At 47.9% G+C, this 19,870-nt stretch overlaps 1 protein-coding gene across 1 annotated transcript in view; it reads left to right on the forward strand.

The window, feature by feature from the left end:
- The first annotated feature begins 3,439 nt into the window (after positions 1-3,439).
- Positions 3,440-19,870, forward strand: part of DOK7 (docking protein 7) — a 34,340-nt gene continuing 17,909 nt past the window's right edge. Inside the window, exons 1-7 of the mRNA XM_063310443.1 lie at positions 3,440-3,556; positions 3,642-3,687; positions 5,382-5,612; positions 6,738-6,938; positions 13,159-13,269; positions 13,690-13,797; positions 14,450-15,258. Of these exons, the coding sequence (XP_063166513.1) occupies positions 3,488-3,556; positions 3,642-3,687; positions 5,382-5,612; positions 6,738-6,938; positions 13,159-13,269; positions 13,690-13,797; positions 14,450-15,258 (1,575 nt within the window). The 5' untranslated portion in view covers positions 3,440-3,487. The remainder of the gene's footprint in view (positions 3,557-3,641; positions 3,688-5,381; positions 5,613-6,737; positions 6,939-13,158; positions 13,270-13,689; positions 13,798-14,449; positions 15,259-19,870) is intronic.

Genomic DNA, 19,870 nt, shown 5'->3' on the forward strand with positions numbered 1-19,870 from the left:
GAGCTCATGGGCAGGTTAAGCTGCTTCCACCACTGTCACAGCTACGGGAAGGACCCTGAGCAGCAATGCGTGCTGTGAGAACTGGCAGGAATTCGCCTCGGCCCCCCTGCTGAAATAGTTAGTTCAACTGTCCCTTCTGGGCTGCCATTCGGTGTCGATGCTGTGGCACTTGGCCTGGTAGGTTAATGGCTTAACCCCCAGTCAGCAGTGCTGTCAGAGGGCTGGTCGCCCCCCGTGGTCACAGTCTAGGAAAGTGAAGTCACTCTTTCCTCCTGTTAAAGCAGGAAGAGGATTTTCGGGATCTGCTTCTCCCTGCCAAAGCCTTGAGGTCTACTGCAAAAATTAGAAAAGTCATATTCGTAGCAGGAGTAAGGTTTAACTCTAGCTCTTCTTTCTCCTGCCTGCGCATCATAATTGTTTTTCATGTCAGAAGCACCTACCAAGGCGCTTCTGTGCTGAAAGGATTTGCCAGTGACATCATTGTTATTTCCCACCGAAGTGGTACCTATTTATCTACTTGCATTTGCGTGCTTTCGAACTGCTAGGTTAGCAGGAGCTGGGACAAGCTGACGGGAGCTCACTCTGTCACATGGCCAGGGCCGCAACTAGGGGGAGCCAAGCAGGGCATGTGCCCCGGGTGCCACGCTGGGGGGGGCACCAAAATGAGCACGGGGGGCACGGAATCCATGTTTGCCCTGGGTGACACAGACCCTAGTTGCGGGCCTGCATGCAGCTCGTGCTCTCCGGTTTCGAACTGCCGAGCTGCCAACCTTAATGGTCCTCTGACTCAGCGTCTCAACCACTGAGCCACCGCATCATAATGGGCCTCATGCTTTTCAATGGGAGGAGGAGTTGACATCGGACATTCCAACAAATCAGGTCCATCTCAGGATATCTAGCCCTCACAATAAGGATGTGCCAAAGCTACCATTTGCTGACCCAGTTACTATACTGGTAGACCATGCTTAACAACTGCCCTGTTTAGTGACCATGCAAAGTAATGACAGCACTGAAAAAGTAATTTTACTACCAGTCCTCACACTTATGACCATTGCAACATCCCCCCAGTCATGCGATTGCCATTTGTGCGCTTCAGAGTTGGCTTCCGACGAGCTGAGTCAATGGAGAAGCTGGCAGTAAAATTGCAAGTCACAGTCACGTGATGTCTCATTTAATGACCGTGGGTGATTCGCTTAACGACCGCAATGGAAGTGAGGTCGTAAGTCTGTTGTGGTCACATTTCTTGCTTAATGACCAAGTCACTTAGCAACAGAGTTGCTGGTCCCAATTGTGGTCGTTAAGCAAGGACTACCTGTAGTTAGCTCTAATCAGCATCAGCTGTCCTTGACTGGAGAGAGGAAATAAATGTACACCTCTGCTTGAAAGCAATCAAAAACCAGAACAGCTTCTACGATATTCTGACTTAGTATGGCTTTCTGAAAACCTTTGGCTGGATCTTGCTATACTTTGCTTCCAGCACTGGATCTTGCTAACTTTGACTACATGACTGTCAGTTACGGATGCTCTCTGCTAATTGTGGACTGTGCCCTTTTCTCTGTGCCTCCTGCTCTGCTAGTTTAATTTGGTCAAATTTTATGTTTCTATTAATCTCTAAGTGAACAGAAGTTGACACAACCTCTGCCTGGTACAAAGTTAAATTTATTGCCTTTCGGCAAATCTGAATTTGCCGAAAAACCTATGTGCAATTTTTTTACAGATTTAAAATAAAATGATGGATGTGGCAGGTGCAGAAGTATGGACACCTCTCCAATCTGTATTTTATTTTCACCTCCTTTGGCCCAAGTAGCAACTTCCAAATATTTGCTGTAGTCAGTCGGGGCTCTTTCTGACTCTGAGTCTTTTTCTGCCCTCGTTGAGGAATATTCTTCGGTCTCCTTGCATGCTCCACATATCGGGAATCTCCCCACAGATTTCCAACTACACTTAAGTCTGGAAAATGTAAATGCCATTCCTAAACCTTTATCATTCATGTAAGTATTTATGGTTAATTTGGATTATTGTCTTGCTGAAATAGATATATGTATGTATGTTATATATCACATAATGTATGTTGTATAATTTCTAATTGATTTAGAAAGAGGTTACAGACCGCCATTTGCAAATGAACTTCACAACATTTTAAAAGGATCCTGCAATATTTGTACCATGGAAAGGTTGATCATTAAAAAAATGCATGGCAACAGCGACGGGAAGTTTTACCACCCTTGAAGCACAACATGCAATGAAATGGATTTATTTAGCCAAAAACTGGTGGTTTGCAATAAAAAAATACCAGCCCAGCGAAGAACGCCACGGACTGGAAAATCAGACGCCAGCAGGCATCCTTTCCTACGCCCTCGGCAGCCACCAAACTGAGCACCCAGCAGCGAGTACCTTCAGCCCCAGGGTGGGAAAGCCGCAGGCAACGGACGCTTCCCCGGAGCCTGGACGCGGCGGCGGAAAGGCGGAAAGGCGAGCGCGCCTGAGAAGGAAAGCCGGCATCGGCCTCTTCCCGAGTAGGCAGCGCAGTCCTGGTGTGACCTCCGAAGCTGTGGCTTCCCGAGTGGGGAAGGGAAGGGGAAGGAGGAAAGGAGGGGAAGGGAAGGGAAAAGGAAGGGAAAAGGAGGGGAGGGGAGGGGAGGGGAAAGAAGGGAAGGGGAAAGGAGAAAGAGGAAAGGAGGAAAGGAGAGAGAAAAGGAGAGGAGGGAAAAGAAGGGAAGGGAAGAGGAAGACAGGGAAAGGGAAGAGGAAAGGAGGGAAAGGAAAGAGGGGAGGAGAGGGGAGGAGAGGATGGAAGGGGTAGGGGAAGGGGAAGAGGAAGGGGAAGAGGAACGGGGAGGAGGAGAAGAGAGAGGAAAGGGAAGGAAAGAGCAGAGCAGAGCAGAGCAGAGGAAGAGAGGGAAGGGGCAGAGGCTCGCGCAGAGGCCCGGCTGCGCTGCGGGAACGGCGCCCCTTCCTCGCCCGCCAACCGGGGAGCCGCGAGCCCTTCCCGGCTGCCCCTCCTGCTCGGCCCAGAGTTCGGCGCCGCGGCTCAGGCGGGGGAATCCGCCCGGGGCGCCGGCGGGTCTGCGGAGGAGCCAGAGCACGGAGGCCCGTGGGACGGCGGGGCCGCCGAGGCCGCCGAGGGAAAGCAGCGGAGAGCCTCGCTCGCCCCCCGCCCGGCCCCTTTGTCCGCGGGCGCCGCGCCCCCCGCCCAAGCCCGGAGAAGGCCGCCCGCCCGCCCGGGCCCCGCTCACCTTCGCCGCCGCGCCGCGCCGCGCCAGCAGCCCCCCGGCCCCGTTGCCAGGGCGACGCGCGCCGCCGCTGTCAATCTTCGGCCTCAGCCGGGCCCGCCCGCCGGCGTGGCAGCGCCCTCCCCGGACTACCTCTCCCAGCGTGCAGCGCGCCGCGATGGGCGGGGCGCGCGTGGTCCCCGAGCCTGCCCGCGGGTGCCCCCGCCCCTCCCGCCCACCCGCCCGGCCGCAGCTGTCGGCAGCCATGCCCGAAGATGACGGACCCCGCCGCCGCCGCCGCGGTGGTGCTGGAGGGGCAGCTGAAGTGGCGCGAGGGGAAGAAGGTGCCTGCGCGCGGGGAAAGAGGGGGAGGGGGAGGGGCGGGGTCGCCCTGGGACACTGCTCACCCCCCTCTCTCTCCCCCCGCAGTGGAAGAGCCGGTGGCTGGTCCTGCGCAAGCCCTCCCCGGTGGCCGGTGAGTCCCAGCTCGGCCGCGGCCCGGGCAGAAGGCCTCGCCTCCGCCGTGGGCTTTCCGGGTGGCCTCCCGTCCCGGCTGCCCAGGCGCTGCCCTCCGCAGCCCCCTCTGGAAGAGGCTCGCTCGCTCCCTCGCTCGGCCGCCCCCGGGCGCCCCGAAGAGAGGCCGCGGGCGGCGCCGCGCAGGTTGGACGTGGGGGAGGGGCAGCTGCATCCGCCTCCCTGCTTGTCGGGGCCTCTGGGATCGTGGGGGCCGGGGCAGCTCAGCCCCGTCTGGGGCAAGAGGGAGGCGGGGAGGGTCCACCTGCTCCAGGCCTGGCGCCCTCCCTTCGGGGTGGCAAGGGGCACCGACCAGTCCCTCTGCCTGGGATGGGCACCGCAGAGTGAGGCCCCTGGGCGGTGCATGGGCGGGCGCCCTAGAAACTCCCTTTCCTTGGCTACACTGGGCAGCTGGATGGGCATGGGTATGGTCTCATACTGCCAGGGGCACTTCGGGGCCCGGAAGGGGTAGGATTCTGCCTAGAGTATCCCAAGCGAGGGGTGTGGGGTCCCCGGTGGCTCCCCGGCCCTTGATTGCACAGAAAGTTGCTGTATTCTTGGAGCTGCCCTCGAAGACAGGCGTCCAGAAGAGGGAAGATTGTGAGAAGAACGGCCAGGAAATCCGTTGGCTGGATTTCCCCCTTTGGGAGGGAGGGACAAGGGTGCTCAGCCTGGCAGGGCAGATGCTCTCCTGAGCCAGGAAAGTCGGGAGCTCCAGGAGGGTCTAGCAAGGTGTGCTCTTCAGAAAGGCCTCGGCTCTCTGTTGAATCTTCTTCCTTTTCCCTCTGATGCAAATGCTTTCTTGTGCATTTGTACCCCGGTATTGTGACAATAAGCTGCAAAGCTTGCAGTTCTCCCCTTAAACCAGGAGGATGAGAAACTGCCTTAGAGCTCCGGAAGTGCCTTGATTTTAGCCAGCAATTTAAGTCACTAAGCTGCGTTGGCCTCTCTAGGGACCAGCCTGCAGTCTTAACCGAGAACTGTGAGCGGGTCCAGGTTCTCCAGGTAGGGCCCTTGGAAGTGTCGAGTTGTCTTGAGCGGGGCCTTGGAGCAATATTTGTACATCTGGGAGTTGGGTGCCTCACAGCTGTCCCCGTGGGCGTCTTAACTGCTGCTGGGATGTGATGGCTAGCCTTCCAGCTCATGAGGTGGGAGTGACGACATCGCTTGCGACATGCTGGGCTTTCCTAGAAGCCGCCCTGAGCTGGCCTCTCTGTGGTGCTGGTGCCAAGGGGAAACCGGAGAATCTCCTTGGAAGTCAGGGGAGCTGGGAGCCTGAGAGGGGCCCGGAGACGTGGCCAGGGCCGTTGTGGCGCCCAGGCCCTGTTCGGGAACCCAGATCGGTTCTTCCAGGCGTTCTGGATCACGTGCCAGGGGAGCATGCAGCCAGGGCTGAAATGACTTCCGTATTCAGATTGAGTTCTACTGAGTAGGCCTGCTCTCCTCCCCTCACCTGCTTAACAATTGCCCTCATCAATCATGTTTAACAAATACAATTTGGCGTAAGGACCTTTCAGGGGCCGGGTGGTCCTGGCGCCCTGGGCTCGCTGAATGACGGTGCGGCAGAGATCCAGCTCTGCATCCCTCGTGGGGCCTTTGGGGGGAGAGAGCCCCGGATCCACACGTGGCGTTTGACCACAGTTCTCCGTCTGCCAGATTGCTTGCTCCTGCTGGTGTACAAGGAACGGTCTGAGCGCCTGAGAGGGCTGAAGGAGCGGAGCAGCGCGACCCTGGAGGACATCTGCGGCTTGGAGCCCGGGCTCTGCTACGAGGGGCTGAATCACACCCTCGCCATCATCTGCCTGACCCAGGTGGTGATGCTGGGCTTTGAGAGTAAGGAGACCATGCACGTCTGGGATGCGCACATCCGCTACAGCTTAGGGGAAGGTAGGTGGGCTTCTTCTTTGTTCGGCTTGTGTGAATTCCGGCTCTTGGGTGGACAACGTTCAGGTCTGAAGTTTCAGCCAACTTTGAAGAGCTCTTCTGAACAAGATCAGTGGAACGCAGCAGCCCCCAGAGCAAGGAGGCCACATCCTCTGGGTGCTGAGCCCCCAGAACCCCCTTCTCCCTCAGGCTCTGCTTACTGCCCCCTTCCCTGCCCACCCCACAATCTCCACGTTGTATGACACGATATTGGCCATGTCTTGCAAAACTGTAACGGTCTTTGCTGCTATTAGACAGCAGCAGCGTTCGCACTTGGCACAAAGCGCTTCTGTGGATTCCTTGCCTTGACACTGTGTTGCTTGAACCAACGGATTCTACAAGCCACAGTTAGGCATGCTAGAGGAAACAAGGCTGGTGTTTTGCGCAGATTCTTCATGGTCTCTAGGCCTGGCACATCCAGGCAGCATCCGGGCACGGCATTATCTCTGGAATCTCCTGCCGTTTAAGGATGCCAGTAGGTGGCACACAGACTCCCAGATACGATTCTTGGTTTCCTTCTCTTCACTGTGATTGGCAGCCATATCAGTTCTATTCTCTTGCTTTTCAACTTTAAAAATCAAAAGAATGGATGAATATATTAAAGAAAAGTAAACAATGAGCTCTTCAATAAATTCATTTGTTCTGTTATTTCTTGATACTTAAAAGATACGATTCTGAGGAAACCTTTCAATTACAAAAAGTGATTTTTATTCCATGTCCAGCCAAGTCTCTACATTTTGCGTTCCAGATGCCAAGCATCTTAAAATTCTGCACCAGGCATTCCAAATTGTTCCTCAAGGAAAGCTGAACTATTAGCCTATGTGGATTAAGTATATTTTCATAATTTTTGTTTTACATGTAAATTTAGGGACTACTCTGAGAGACATTACGCCAAGCAATGAAAAAACCTTTCAACCTAAACACATTTTCTTTTTTGCTGGTTACCGTATTCCTCCTTTGACTTCTGGTATCATTAGAATAATGCTGATTGATGTGAAGATGTTAGTTGGCCCAGAGCCCGTGTTTAGATAAGTTTGCCAAATGAAAAACTTAATTCCCTGGGTTTCCACCCCACCCCACCCCCTCCAGTTCACAGATTTCACGTTGTGGTAGCCCCTGGAACAAAGCTGGAAAGCGGCCCGGCGACTCTTCACTTCTGCAACGATATCCTTGTGCTGGTGAAAGACATCCCGCCTGTCATCATGGGACAGTGGAAGCTCTCGGACCTTCGGCGCTACGGAGCTGTTCCTAACGGATTTGTCTTTGAAGGAGGCACTCGATGTGGCTTCTGTGAGTATTCATCATTCCAGAATTTTTTTTCCATGAACAGCAGTGAACTGACCAGGTGAGAGATGCCAGCCTACAAATGTCATTCTGAACAGCTAGGATCTGCCTGCAAGAAAATGTAAAAAAATGAGATGGGAAAATGGGGGATGATTATTTCAACTGCCCTAGTCCTAAAATGTAAAGAAAACTTAAGCTTTTAAAAAGGTTTTTAATGCATTTGGATTTCACAGTTAAAACAGGTAAAGACCTTGCTCATGATCAAAATTTTCACTTAAAATTTGTGGGCTGTGATAGCAAGCCCTTTGCCTCCTGAGACTGTCAAACCGTCTTTGAACAGTTTCCATTAGGAAATTTTTCCTAATGCCTAACCAAAATCTACTAACTTTAGATTACAAATCCGTTGTTTCTCATCCTGCCTTTTGGAACAACTCTGGACAATTCTGCCTGCCTTCCGCCTTCCGGCAGCTGCTGCGTCTCCCAGCTTGTCCAGCTCTGGGCCTCTGCCGAAATCTGAAGGAGGTTCCTTTTCCCAGAGTCTTTCTAGCAAAAATGTACTATGACGAAAGGGAGGAAGTTATGTGAATCCCAGCAACTGAAGGATTTCTCAAACACAGCCAGTGGATCCCCAAGGCCATTAAGGCAGAATCTTTCTCTTTTTCTTCTTGCCGGCCTTTCTGTGAGCTGGCAAGTCTTTTCACTGATAATGAAGAGTCTTTCTGGGGGCTGTTTATAAAAGCATCTTCTCAGTCCTTACCTGCCAGGACACCAGGCGTGAGACTTCACTTCTCCAGGCACTTCACAGTGCCTCCAACTGTTCATGTTTTTCACTCCAGACCCTGACCATCTTGGTTGCTTTCCTCTGCACGCCCTCCCGTTTGTCAGTCTCCCTTCTAAAATGCAGTGCCCAGCACTGGCGGCAACATGCTGTCCAGCCACATGCTCTTTGGAAGTCAAGGGACACGATGGCCACTGTATTTCTGTGATCAACTAAACTGAATTTTAAAAAAAGAGATCAGGCTAGTTTGGCATGATTTATTCTTGATAAACCCAGCTGGCTCCTGTTTCTAAACGCTCACAAAGTGATTGCTTAATGAGCTATTCCAGAGTTTTGCCCAGGGTTGACATCAGGCTGACTAGCCTAGTTGCCAGGGTCCTCTTTTTTCGCCATGTTGAAAATAGGAAGAACATTTGCCTTTCTCTGGCCCTACACCTGTCCTTCGTGATTTCTCGGCAGTCACAGAAAGGGGCTCCCGGGTACTACAGGTGCAAGCTGCTTCAAGGCTCTCGGATGCAACTGGAGGCTTAACTTCATTTGTAGTCACAAGGCTTTTGGTGACTGTCTCTCAACTTTGTTCGGGTTGCTCAGTTGTCCTGCTTGGGTGCGTCTGAGCACAGCTCCCCTTCAGGAGGTGCTGAGGAACTCAGCCTTCTCCCTGTTCCCTGTTATTACCCTGCTATCTCTTCCCAGCAGCAGACTCACCCTGTCCTTTTTCTTCCTTTTTTGACTGACATAATCAAAAAAGAGCATCTTATGCTTTTCTAGCTTCTCTTCCTAGCCTTGGGTTCTTTTGTACTTAGCCTCTCCAGCTTTCTCCAATCTATCAATCAATCACGTTTATTACAGCCCTAAGGCCAGACACAATGTAACTATACATAATAACAATCTTACATTAATACATATATGTATGTAAAAACAAAAGCAATCCATATACTATGATCCAAAATTTGTTTAAAAATAAAAATACTAAATGAATTAAAATAAAATACTGTGTTAAAAATTCCAAATCTAAGTGATGGTGCGGCATATTGTGCAGATGGTAGCACAAAACTGGGCAACCTGGGAGGATATTTTCAGGTCCTTATCTGAAAGAAGTAGCATTAGGTAGAAGTCACTCTCCCTACCTGCAGATTTCTTCAGTAATGGATATATAAGGCCTTGTCTAGAGTCCTTATATAGGGAGCAATAGAATAGCAGATGGCTTAGGGTTTCTACTGAACCGTCTCCATGTGGACATAGCCAAAGGTGCATGGGAGCACCCTTAAAACGTCCGAAAAGGACTGCTGAGGGCAGTGCGTCCAGCCTGGCTAAAGTGAAAGCTTTACGAAACTTCAGAATTATGATAGATGATAGATAAGAAGCTGGAACGAGCCCTTCCGGAAGCAATTGGCGGATATTGGGGTGTAGCATCTTACTTAAATTTGTTTGTAGATCTATATCCCAGATTTGTTGTTTCAGGGCAGTTCTAGCGTTATCATATCCTAATGAGCACACTTTCCATAGATAAGCCCAACAATTTAATTGTGTCTAAGGCTTTTTTTAGCCAAGATGACTTAAAACGATCTCTAAATATTAGTGGGGCTAAACCTATAGGCAGGGACGCGGTGGCGCTGCGGGTTAAACCGCTGAGCTGCCGATCGGAAGGTCGGCGGTTCGAAACCGCGCGGCGGGGTGAGCTCCCGTTGCTAGTCCCAGCTCCTGCTCACCTAGCAGTTCGAAAACATGCAAATGTGAGTAGATCAATAGGTACCGCTTCGGCGGGAAGGTAACGGCGTTCCGTGAGTCATGCTGGCCACATGACCCAGAAGTGTCTATGACAACGCCGGCTCTAAGGCTTAGAAACGGAGATGAGCACCGCCCCCTAGAGTCGGACACGACTGGACTTTACGTCAAGGGAAACCTTTACCTTTACCTAAACCTATAGGCAACATAATTAGCTTTAGCCAGAAGATCAAAAGAAGGAACATGCTCTGGCATCCAATGAGACTATACCTATTTCTACCCTAAGGATGGCATTTTTAAGACATTTTGGTGCCATCAACATGGCTCTAATCTTACTTTGGACAGATTCAATAGAATTGAGCTTAGCAAGGGAGCAGATCTGAGAGCCACAGAGAAGCCGAGGGACCACCTTAGCCTGAAAGGCCTTGCAAGCTGCAGGAATATGATGGGCTCCTTCGGAATGGTAGCATCTTGCAATAGCAGATGCGGTACGCTGTGCAGCACTTGCCCGGTACAGAAAATGAGCGTTCCAGGACAAGGAAGCAGGGAACTGCACGCCAAGGTATTTATAGGTGCAGACCTCTTCAGTTGGGGTCCCATTTATCTGACGTTTGTGAACCTTATAGTGATGTTGGGCAAAAACTAAAACTTTAGTTTTCTCATAATATATTGAAAGTTTTTGATCTGTGCAGAATAAAGCTAGTGCCCTAAGTGCTTTTCTCATTCCCACTTGCGAGGTAGGCGTAATGACTACATCATCGGCATATAGTAACGCTGGAATTGCACGATCAGCCGAAACAGGTGGATGATGGGCTGGAACAGCAAGCGCTTGGATATTGGATTTAGATACAAATTGAAAAGTAATGGAGCTAATATGCAGCCTCTGTAAGTTGGGACAGCTTTAGATAGATGTCCCCAGGGGGTGCATCTAATTTTCAGGCAGGCGTTTGAATAAAGCGACTGAATAAGAGCTAGCAGCCTTTTATCAATCGTGGAATGTCTCGGCATATCCCACAATCTCTCTCTCAATAGCTTTCTCCAGACATTAGCTACTAGACGGTAGACGTTCTTGACAATTCTATCCATTTCCTGTTTCTTAAATTCTCCATTTTAAGCCATAGCTCCATCAAAAATTCCCTATGCATCCACAGTAGTTTTCTAAATTTTCCTCCCATTCTTTTTCGATTGGAATAGTGTATGATTATATTACTGGTAATCTAGTTTTGAGTGGTATCCACCCCTCCGTGCTTCCCTTGATTTGAAGATTTTTGTCCAAGAGATCCTGCCAGTTGCTCACTAATCTTGTCGCAATTGGCTTTTCTGAGTTCTGTGCTCCAGTGTCTCTTTCTGTAATAACTTGAACCCTGGGGTTATGACATCACTTCCTCCAAAAGTTCCCATGGCCCTCACCAGCTGTTCCTTGTTGGTTATGATGAGATCTAGAACAGCCTTGTCTCTTGTTCAGCCTTCTGTAAAATGAAACAGTAAGCAAGACTAATGAGGAATTTGGGGTACTTTGCAATCCTGGCCAAGTTGCTTTTCCAACAGATCTCTGTGTAGTTGAAGTCTCCTAACATGGCTCAATCTCTCCTAAAAGTTCTGTAATCAGGTTCACAAGGGGTTTACCCAGATTAGAGCCAGTGTGGGGCTTTGTTTGTTTGTTTGTTTGTTTGCTCTTGACTCCAGAACAACTCTGAGCAGCTCACAATTTGAAACAGAATATAGGTACAATAACATAAACAAGAGAAATACAATCAAAGAAATAACAGTCAACACCAAAATTAAAAATAGCAATTGCCTCTAAAAAGTGGAGGTCGTGTGTACCTTAGCCCAAGGCCTATGAGTCCAACCAGGTCTTTAAGGCCTTCTGGAACGCCCTCAGGCTGGGAGCCCTACAGACCTCAGCGGGAACCTCGTTCTAGAGGACAGGCACTGCCACAGGGAAGTCACACTTCCTGGGTCCCAAAAGATGACATTGTTTGATCAAAGGGACCTGGAGTATGCCCACTCTGTCATCTCACCGGCTGGGCAGAAACCACAGGAGATACAGTAGGTGGTCCCTCAAAGAAGTGGGCCCTGTGCCATGTAGGCTTTATAGAGAACCACCAGCACCTTGAATTGCATCTGGAAGCACGCTGGCAGCCAGGCAGCTGGCGAAGCAGGACGGTCTCAGCCTTGGCATCCCCACCACTGCACACACCACTTCTGGACAAGTTGCAGCTGCCAAGTGGTCTTCAAGGGCAGTCCCATGTAGAGCGCCTTCCAGTAGTCGAACTATGAGGCAACAAGGACGTGAAGATCTGGAAGGGGCACAATTGTGCAGAGGCTCTGTTGGCTGGAGCTGCCATCTGCCCCTTGAGCAGCAGCTGTGTGTTTAGGAGGACCGCTGGACTGCACACCACTCTCCAGTGGGGGAGGGCTATAGATAGATAATCCTCTCAGCCCTGGGGGCCCCATACCCACAACCACTCAGTCTGGGAGGATTCAGTGGGAGGCAGTTTCTCCCCACAGAGCCTCCAGGGCCAGGCAGGACCACAGCAGCTCTGCTTGGCCAGCCCAGGGTCGAGAGGTATAAACGGATATTAAGTGTGGTAAGAGTGGGGCGGTGGACCGACAGTCAAGCGCCCCAGACTGTGGTCCAGACTCAGGCACAGAAGCTGTGCAGGTGAGTCTGGCCAGTCACCACCTTTGCTCAGCCTCCCTCCCACAGTTGTGGGGGAGAAGGAGGGGAGGTGGAAGCACTGTGGGTGCTGTCAAGAGGGGGGAGCATGCCTTGAAGCCAGTGTGTCATGCCTACCCGAAGGTCTGTGGCTGCCTGCCAAGTGCCCCTTTGCTGCTTCCCCTCCTCGCGCTCCCAGCCCAGCGGAGCATCTGCCTGCAACCAGCACCTGGCCTCAGAGCCCTCTTCCCCCTCCCCTCGCCTGGCCCTGCCTGTCAAATAAGTCCTCTGCACGCCTGCTTCACTCACGGGGTTTCACCTCACTGGGATTCAGAGGTTATCGTCTATCTTGCATGCTTGGCAGGGATAATTTTATGGAAAATAAAAAACACTTACCTTTCTGATTTTAAGAAATGGATTCAAATCGTATGTTTGTTATCAGTTTTTGAAATGTTTTTAAATGTTTTTCTGTTGGACTTAGACCAGTGTTTCTAAAGCTTGGTGGCTTGAAGATGGGTGGACTTCAACTGCTGGAGAATTCTGGGAGATGAAGTCCACCCATCTTCAAACCGCCAAGCTTGAGAAACACTGGTTTAGACTGAATGAAAAGTTAAAGGATTGCGCTAGTTTTATGTTGTACTGCAGGAATCTCTTTTTTTATTCCTTTTTATTTCATGTTTATTTTAATCACCATAATCTATGTACAGGTTTTTTTAACCCATCAGGGTACATTTTGTGGTTGTAGATATACTTCACCAATTTTTTTTAAGGTTAGGCTGCAGCTGCTCTTACCAGAATTCTACTTTACTGCTATTCCCAAAGCAAGCTAAGGCTGTGTTACTTCAGCAAGCTTTGGCTGGTCCTCAGTGTCTTGAGTGGGGGCATTTATCCTCTGCGTTTAATTCTGTCTTATTCTTTTGTGGATTGCTCTAGGCACCTAGAGTCCTGGGATTGGGGCATCGTAAATAAATCAATGAACATGCTTGATTTCTTATGTCATGTACTATATTCCATATGGGTCAGTTCCAACCACATAGCAATGTAAATGTTTTGCTATTTTGCAGGGGCCGGTGTTTTTTTCCTGTCTTGCACAGAAGGAGAAAAGATCAGCTTCCTCTTTGACTGCATCGTTCACGGCATCTCTCCAGCGAAAGGCTTGCGCCGTGTTTTAGCAGGTTAAGCTAGGGAACCCAGCATGCGCGGGTTGTGAGCAATGCTGAAGTTTCTGTTCCTCCCCCGCTCCTTGATGAGCATTTAGTTATTCAGAGGGAGAAGCAGAACCCGACTGGATAAAAAAAATGCATGGTTAGCCGGACTCCGGTGCACTAGAGCTAAAGGTTGCCCTGCCTCCTTTCATAGGGCTCCATTCCCCTTCACTTCATTTGGCAGACTTCGGCTTGCTCTCTTGGCTGTCCTAAGATCAGCCGGGGCTGGGGCTGGGGCTGGGGCTGGGGCTGGGGCTGGGGCTGGGGCTGGGGCTGGGGCTGGGGAGCTCCAGAAGCAGCCTTGGCAACACGCCAGGGCTCCCCTTCCCCTGGTCCTTAGAATTACTTACAGCCCTTCTCAATTATCGCTCGATGTGTCTTTTCTTGAAGACCCTGGTGGGGCTCCTGCCCGCCTGGAAGAACGGGTGGCGTACGAGGCTTCGCAGTTGGAGAAGCGCCTCAGCCTTCTCTCACACAGCGGCTGCCAGGGCAGTGGAGGTAACACCCCAGCACCGCCTTCGTCATCCCTGGGATTAGTTAGATTGCTGCTTTACACTGAATCCAGAGAACGGAACAACTTTGCCGCTCTGGACCCTTCCAAGGCTGGTTTGTTCTTGCCAGGGCCAATGGAATGGCGGAGCGTGGGGAATAAGGCAGCGTTTCAGACGTTGGGTGTCACTTTGTTTGCTGTGCTTTGCATGGCTGTGGTCAGGCTCAGCATCTGAAGAGAGGACTCTTTGCCCAGCTTCAGGAAGGGTAGCTGTTGAGCCAGGAAAGAGGCGCGGGTTGAGGCTTTTCTGCAATAGCCATAGGAACAGCAAAGACAGCAGAGTCCGGTGGCTCCTGCACAGCTAGCAAACCTTTAAAGGGCCACTGGACTTACTACGGCTTCTTCTCTGGCGTGAATGGGAAGGGGCTGAGGGTGTGCGGGTGAGTAGAAGCGGAACGGAGCTAGGGTCCAAAGCGTGAGCAGCGAATTGCGTCTCTTCCTGCCCTCATTCACCTTCAGGAACAGATTTGCACTGCAGGTGACTCAGTTGGCACCTCTCTGGCCTGCCAAACTCAACCCTGCCTGACTGGGATGACCGGGGACCCTCTCTGTTTCTGGCAGTGCTCTGCTGTTTGATCATTTGTCTGTTCCTTCAACCAGGTGACAACCGAAGCTTGTCCAGCGCGTCCTCAGACACCAGCCACTCCGATGCCAGTACTGGGAGCAGGTTGACTCTCTGGCCCGAGCACTCGTCAGCCGGCACTTCGCAAGAGTCTCGCGGACCGGCTGTGGCAACGGAGAAGCCGCATCCCGACGGAGCCCGTGGGGCTGCCAGGCCACCCCCGAGACTCCTGCACTGTAGGCAGCTGCAAGAAATAGGCCGCCAAAGTTCCTCTGACAGTGGGATTGCGACCGGCAGCCACTCCTCTTACTCGGGAAGTTTCTCCTCCTATGCGGGGAGCCTGGACATTTGCCACGGGGATGAGTTTGGATCCCTGGCGAGTCTCTCACCGAGTTTCCCTTCCGACCGGAACGTGTGCAGCTGCCTGCCGGGAGAGCCCCGGAGGAGCCCCGGCCCAGAGTACCAGACTCCCAGCTGGCTCAGACACGCCTACGACACGCCCAGAAGTCTGCTTCAGGCCTCCACGAAAGGCACGCTCGCTTCCCGCCCAGACGTCTCGCTCTCCAAGGCCCAGATGAGCAAAGGGGACATGGAGCAGCTGGCACCACATCTGGAAGGAGAAGCTGCCTCCCAAAAAAGCCAGGAAAAGGGTCTGCAAGCCCTCTTTCTGCTGGAGAACACCAGAGGCCCGTTCCCAGAGACCCGTCTGGGACAGCAAGTCCAGGGGCAGGATTGTGGGGGTCCCGAGGCTGCTCCGTGCGGGTCTGTCTGCAGCAGCTCTTGTGAACTGTGCGGCGCCCCTTCCGAGGCACTCTTCCCATCTTGTCCGGTCTGTGGTGGGATGCAGGTAAACCTTGCTTTGTAAGAGGCGGTGTGTCTTGTGAGCAGATAAATTGTTTTCCTTAGTGTCTGCTAATTGGTTACTATCTGACAAGTATTCATATTAAATGTTGCTACTTGTTCTTTCTTATGTAATTTTTATTGAGAGTTTTAATAACAATAATACAAACTAATACAAACTAAAGTTGAACGAGAAAGGAGAAAGAAAGAGGGACAGATAAAAAGTTAAAAGTGCAAAAAAGAAAAAGTAATAGGAAGGTAAGGAAAAAGAAAGAAAAGTAGAAAAAATGATGTAAAGAAGAGGTATAAAGAAGATCTTCTTCACCGCAGTTGTAAGTAGAGTTATATTTTAACCTCTCTAATGTTACATCACGACTCTCTTTTTTCTATAGTCTATCTTGCCTAATCATCAAAACCGTAAATCACAAGATTGTTTTTTTCTTTTTTACGCAAAAAGTCCATAAGGGGTTTTCGGTCACTGATAAATGTATATGATGTGTAGATGTGTACGATACCTACATTTATCAGTGACTGGAAACAAGTCAATTTAGCCATTTCAGGAAGTTCCGTCATCTTCACAATCTGTTCCTCTATCGTAGGCATTGCCAGATCTTTCCATCTTTGTGCATGCAACAGTCTTGCTGCAGTGATCAGATACGAACATTCCATGGCTCTGCTCTGTTTATCCATCGGTCCCAGGAGGAAAGGTTCTGGTTTCAGCTGAATATTAATCTTTAAAATCCTCTGGATCACTGTTTGTACTTGAGCCCAAAATTTTCTAGCTTTTTTTACACGTCCACCATGCATGATAAAATGACCCTTCTTGTGGTTCACATTTCCAACATAAATTTGAAGTAGCTTTGTACATTCTGGACAATTTCTCTGGTGTCATATAACAACGGTACATCATTTTATAAAAATTCTCTTTAAGATTATAACATAATGTAAATTTCAATCCTTTCAGCTGTGTATTTTTCCATTGTTCCATCTGTATATTATAACCAAAATTTTTAGCCCACTTTATCATACATCTTTGACCTGTTCTTCTTCTGTTTTAAATAAAAGTTTATACATTTTAGCAATTACATGTTCATCATTTGTACACAATTCCATTTCAAATTCTGTCTTATGTTGTTCAATACCATGAATTCTTTTATCTACTTTAAATCTTTCCAATAACTAAGTAAGAAAACCATTGACAACTATGTCCCTCTGCCACCAGTTGTTCTCTTGACTTTACTTTATATTCCCCTTGGTAAAGTTCTAATATCTCATGATATGCTAACCATTTATCTTTCCCTGTTATTTCTTGTCTATAAAATGCTTCTTGTGCTGAGAGCTACAAAGGTGTTTTCTGGCATAGCCTGGGTTTGTATCTATTCCGCATTCTCAATATGGCACATCTAATATAATAATTTTTTAAATCTACTGTACATTAACCTTGACTTTATCATACCACAAGTATCCATGCCATCCAAATCTCAAGTCATGTCCTTCTAACTCCAAAAGTCTTAACATTCCATGTCTTAACTTAATTGTTTTGAAATAACGTACAATTCATCTTTGTCACAGTGATACCCAAATATTTTATTTTTACTCAGTCTTCAAACCAGTTTTCTTTATCAGTTCTGTTTGATCCTCTATTTTCATATTTTTTGTTAACATCTTCATCTTCTGATTATTAATCTTAAAACCTCCTAACATACCAATTTTTTTCCATTAATATTTCTATTTCTATTCCCTTTAACGGATCCTCCAAAACCAGCACCAAATCATCAGCAAATGCCCTTAGCTTGTAAGTTTCTCTGTTAATCTTTATTCCTACAAGTCTCTCATCTTGTCTTATATCTCTGTTCAATACTTCAAGAACTAAAATAAACAAGAGTGAAGACGAGCATCCTTGTCTTGTCCTTTTTTGTATCTCACAAGGTTTTGTTAGTTCTCCATTAACAATTATTTGTGCTTTCTGTGAAGTGTAAATCGAGCTTATCCATTTTATAAAATGCTCTCCAGAGTTCATATCTTCCAAAACTTTAAACAGGAAAGCCCAGTTCAAATTGTCAGAGGCCTTCTCTGCATCTGAGAAAATCAGTGTGGCTTGTTTTTCATTACATTGCTCCAAATATTCCAAAACATCCAACACATTTCTAGTATTATCCCTTAACTGTCTCTTAGGTGTAAAAATCCACATTGATCCTCATGAATAAATTCTTGTAAAATTATTTTCAGCCTCTCAGGCAAAATCATTGTAAACAACTTACAATCATTATTCAGTAATGATATTGGATGATAGTTTCTTGTTAAAGTCAAATCTTGGCCCTCTTTAGGTATTAATGCTCCATTAGCCTCTTTGCAGCTGTCCAGCCCCTTTCTCCTTTGTAAAACAGAATTCGTTGTGTTTTGTAGAGGTTGTAAGAGCTCATCCTGAAAACATTTGTAATCAGAAGCCGGCAACCCGACTGGTCCAGGCACCTTTCCCGTTTAATCTTTTTTACAGCTTCAGAGAATTCCCTTACTGTTATAGGTCTGTTCATAATCTGTTCCTTTTTCTCTGATATTGGGAATTTATGCCCCAAGCAAGGACAAAGTAACGTTTTATAAAGGACTTATGGATGGACTAATGGACTTTTCCTAAGAAAATTGGTGCCTAATGGGGATTGGAATGGAGTGGTTTCCTCACAAGAAGACAGAACTTCAGAGAAAAATATTAAAATTACAGAAGGTAAATTACCAAAAGTTTTCTGTGATTTGATGGATAATTTAGAACTTGTTGATGTAAGGCGACACAAAAATGGCAATTCAAGAGAGTATACTTATTTCTCTGAAAGACACATACCTTTTTCAAGGATAGATATGATTTGGATTTCAAAGAATTTGGCTACTGATGTTCATAAAGTAGAGACATTACCAAAGACTTTTTCAGACCATAACCCAGTGAGTTTGGTTTTTAAAAAAGAAAATCAGTTATTTCAGATGGAGGCTAAATGGAATGCTGTTACAAAAAGAAATAAAAGTAGAGGACTGTAAAAAGAAATTAAAATAATTTTTTGAAAATAATAAAGGCACAGATGTAAGGATGGTTTTGGACACAAGTAAAGCTTTCATGAGAGGCTATTTTGTACAACATAACAGTGAACTTAAAAAGAAGAGGCAGGAGAAAATACAAGCTATTTTTAATTTTTTTTTTTTTTATCCCACCTTTATTATTTTTATAAATAACTCAAGGCGGCGAACATACCTAATACTCCTTCCTCCTCGTATTTTCACCACAACAGCAACCCTGTGGGGTGAGTTGGGCTGAGAGAGAGTGACTGGCCCAAGGTCACCCAGCCGGATTTCATGCCTAAGATAAATTTTAATAAATTATAGATTTAAATTTAAATTTAATTTAATTTAATTTTAAATTTTAAAATTTTAAGAAATTTTAATAAATGAGATAAATTTTATCTCATTTGGATGAGATAAAAAGGAAAGAAGAATTATTAAAGAAGCTTCCAGAGAAGATAAGTATTACCCAACAAATTAAGCTTCTACAGGAACAATTGTCTATGTTAACAGTAAGAGAAATGGAAATTAAAATGAATTAGGCAAAACAAAAAAAATTGAGTTTGCAGACAAACCAAGGAAATGGCTGGCATACAGATTATGAAAAAGAAAAGAAACTGTTATTTAAATTACAAGAAGGAAATACTGTAATAACAATGTGATCATGAAAAAAATATTTTATCAATATTACTCTAATTTATGTAAAGGACAAGACATTTCCCTGGAGAAAATGGACAAATATTTAAAGAAACAAAATTTACCAAAGATTGCTACTTGTTCGTTTTTATGCTGGGCTTTTATATTGAATCCTTCCAGGACAGCCTCTGGTGCAGACACTAACCAGACTCAGGTTTAGTTCTGTAGTTCTCCTTTCAATGTTCTCTTACTGACTTTAGGAAATACTGTTTGGATTATCACTGATATACCAGTGAAGGATCGTTACCTTGTCGTGGTGCTGGAGCTTGAGCACCTCAATGATGCCATGAGCTAAACCGTGAAGGGCCACCCAAGACGGGAAGGTCGTGACAGAGAGGTCAGACTAAATGCGATCCCTGGGGAAGGTAATGGCAACCCACCCCAGTATTCTTGCCGTGAAAACTAAATGGATCAGTACAACCAGAGATATGTCGGTATACCATCGGAAGGTGAGACCCCCAGGTCGGAAGATGGTCAAAATGCTACTGGGGAGGAACAGAGGATGAGCTCAACTAGCCCCAGACGTGATGACGCAGCTAGCTCAAAGCCGAAAGGACGGCTAGCGGCCGACGGTGCTGGTGGTGAACGGCGAATCCGATGTTCTAAGGATCAACACACCATTGGAACCTGGAATGTAAGATCTATGAGCCAGGGCAAATTGGATGTGGTTATTGGTGAGATGTCAAGATTAAAGATAGACATTCTGGGCGTCAGTGAACTGAAACAGACTGGAATGGGCCACTTCACATCAAATGACCACCAGATCTACTACTGTGGACAAGAGGACCACAGAAGAAATGGAGTAGCCTTCATAATTAATAGTAAAGTGGCTAAAGCAGTGCTTGGATACAACCCAAAAAACGACAGAATGATCTCAA

Source organism: Candoia aspera, chromosome 8 (genome assembly GCF_035149785.1).
Source record: "Candoia aspera isolate rCanAsp1 chromosome 8, rCanAsp1.hap2, whole genome shotgun sequence".
Taxonomy (NCBI): domain Eukaryota; kingdom Metazoa; phylum Chordata; class Lepidosauria; order Squamata; family Boidae; genus Candoia; species Candoia aspera.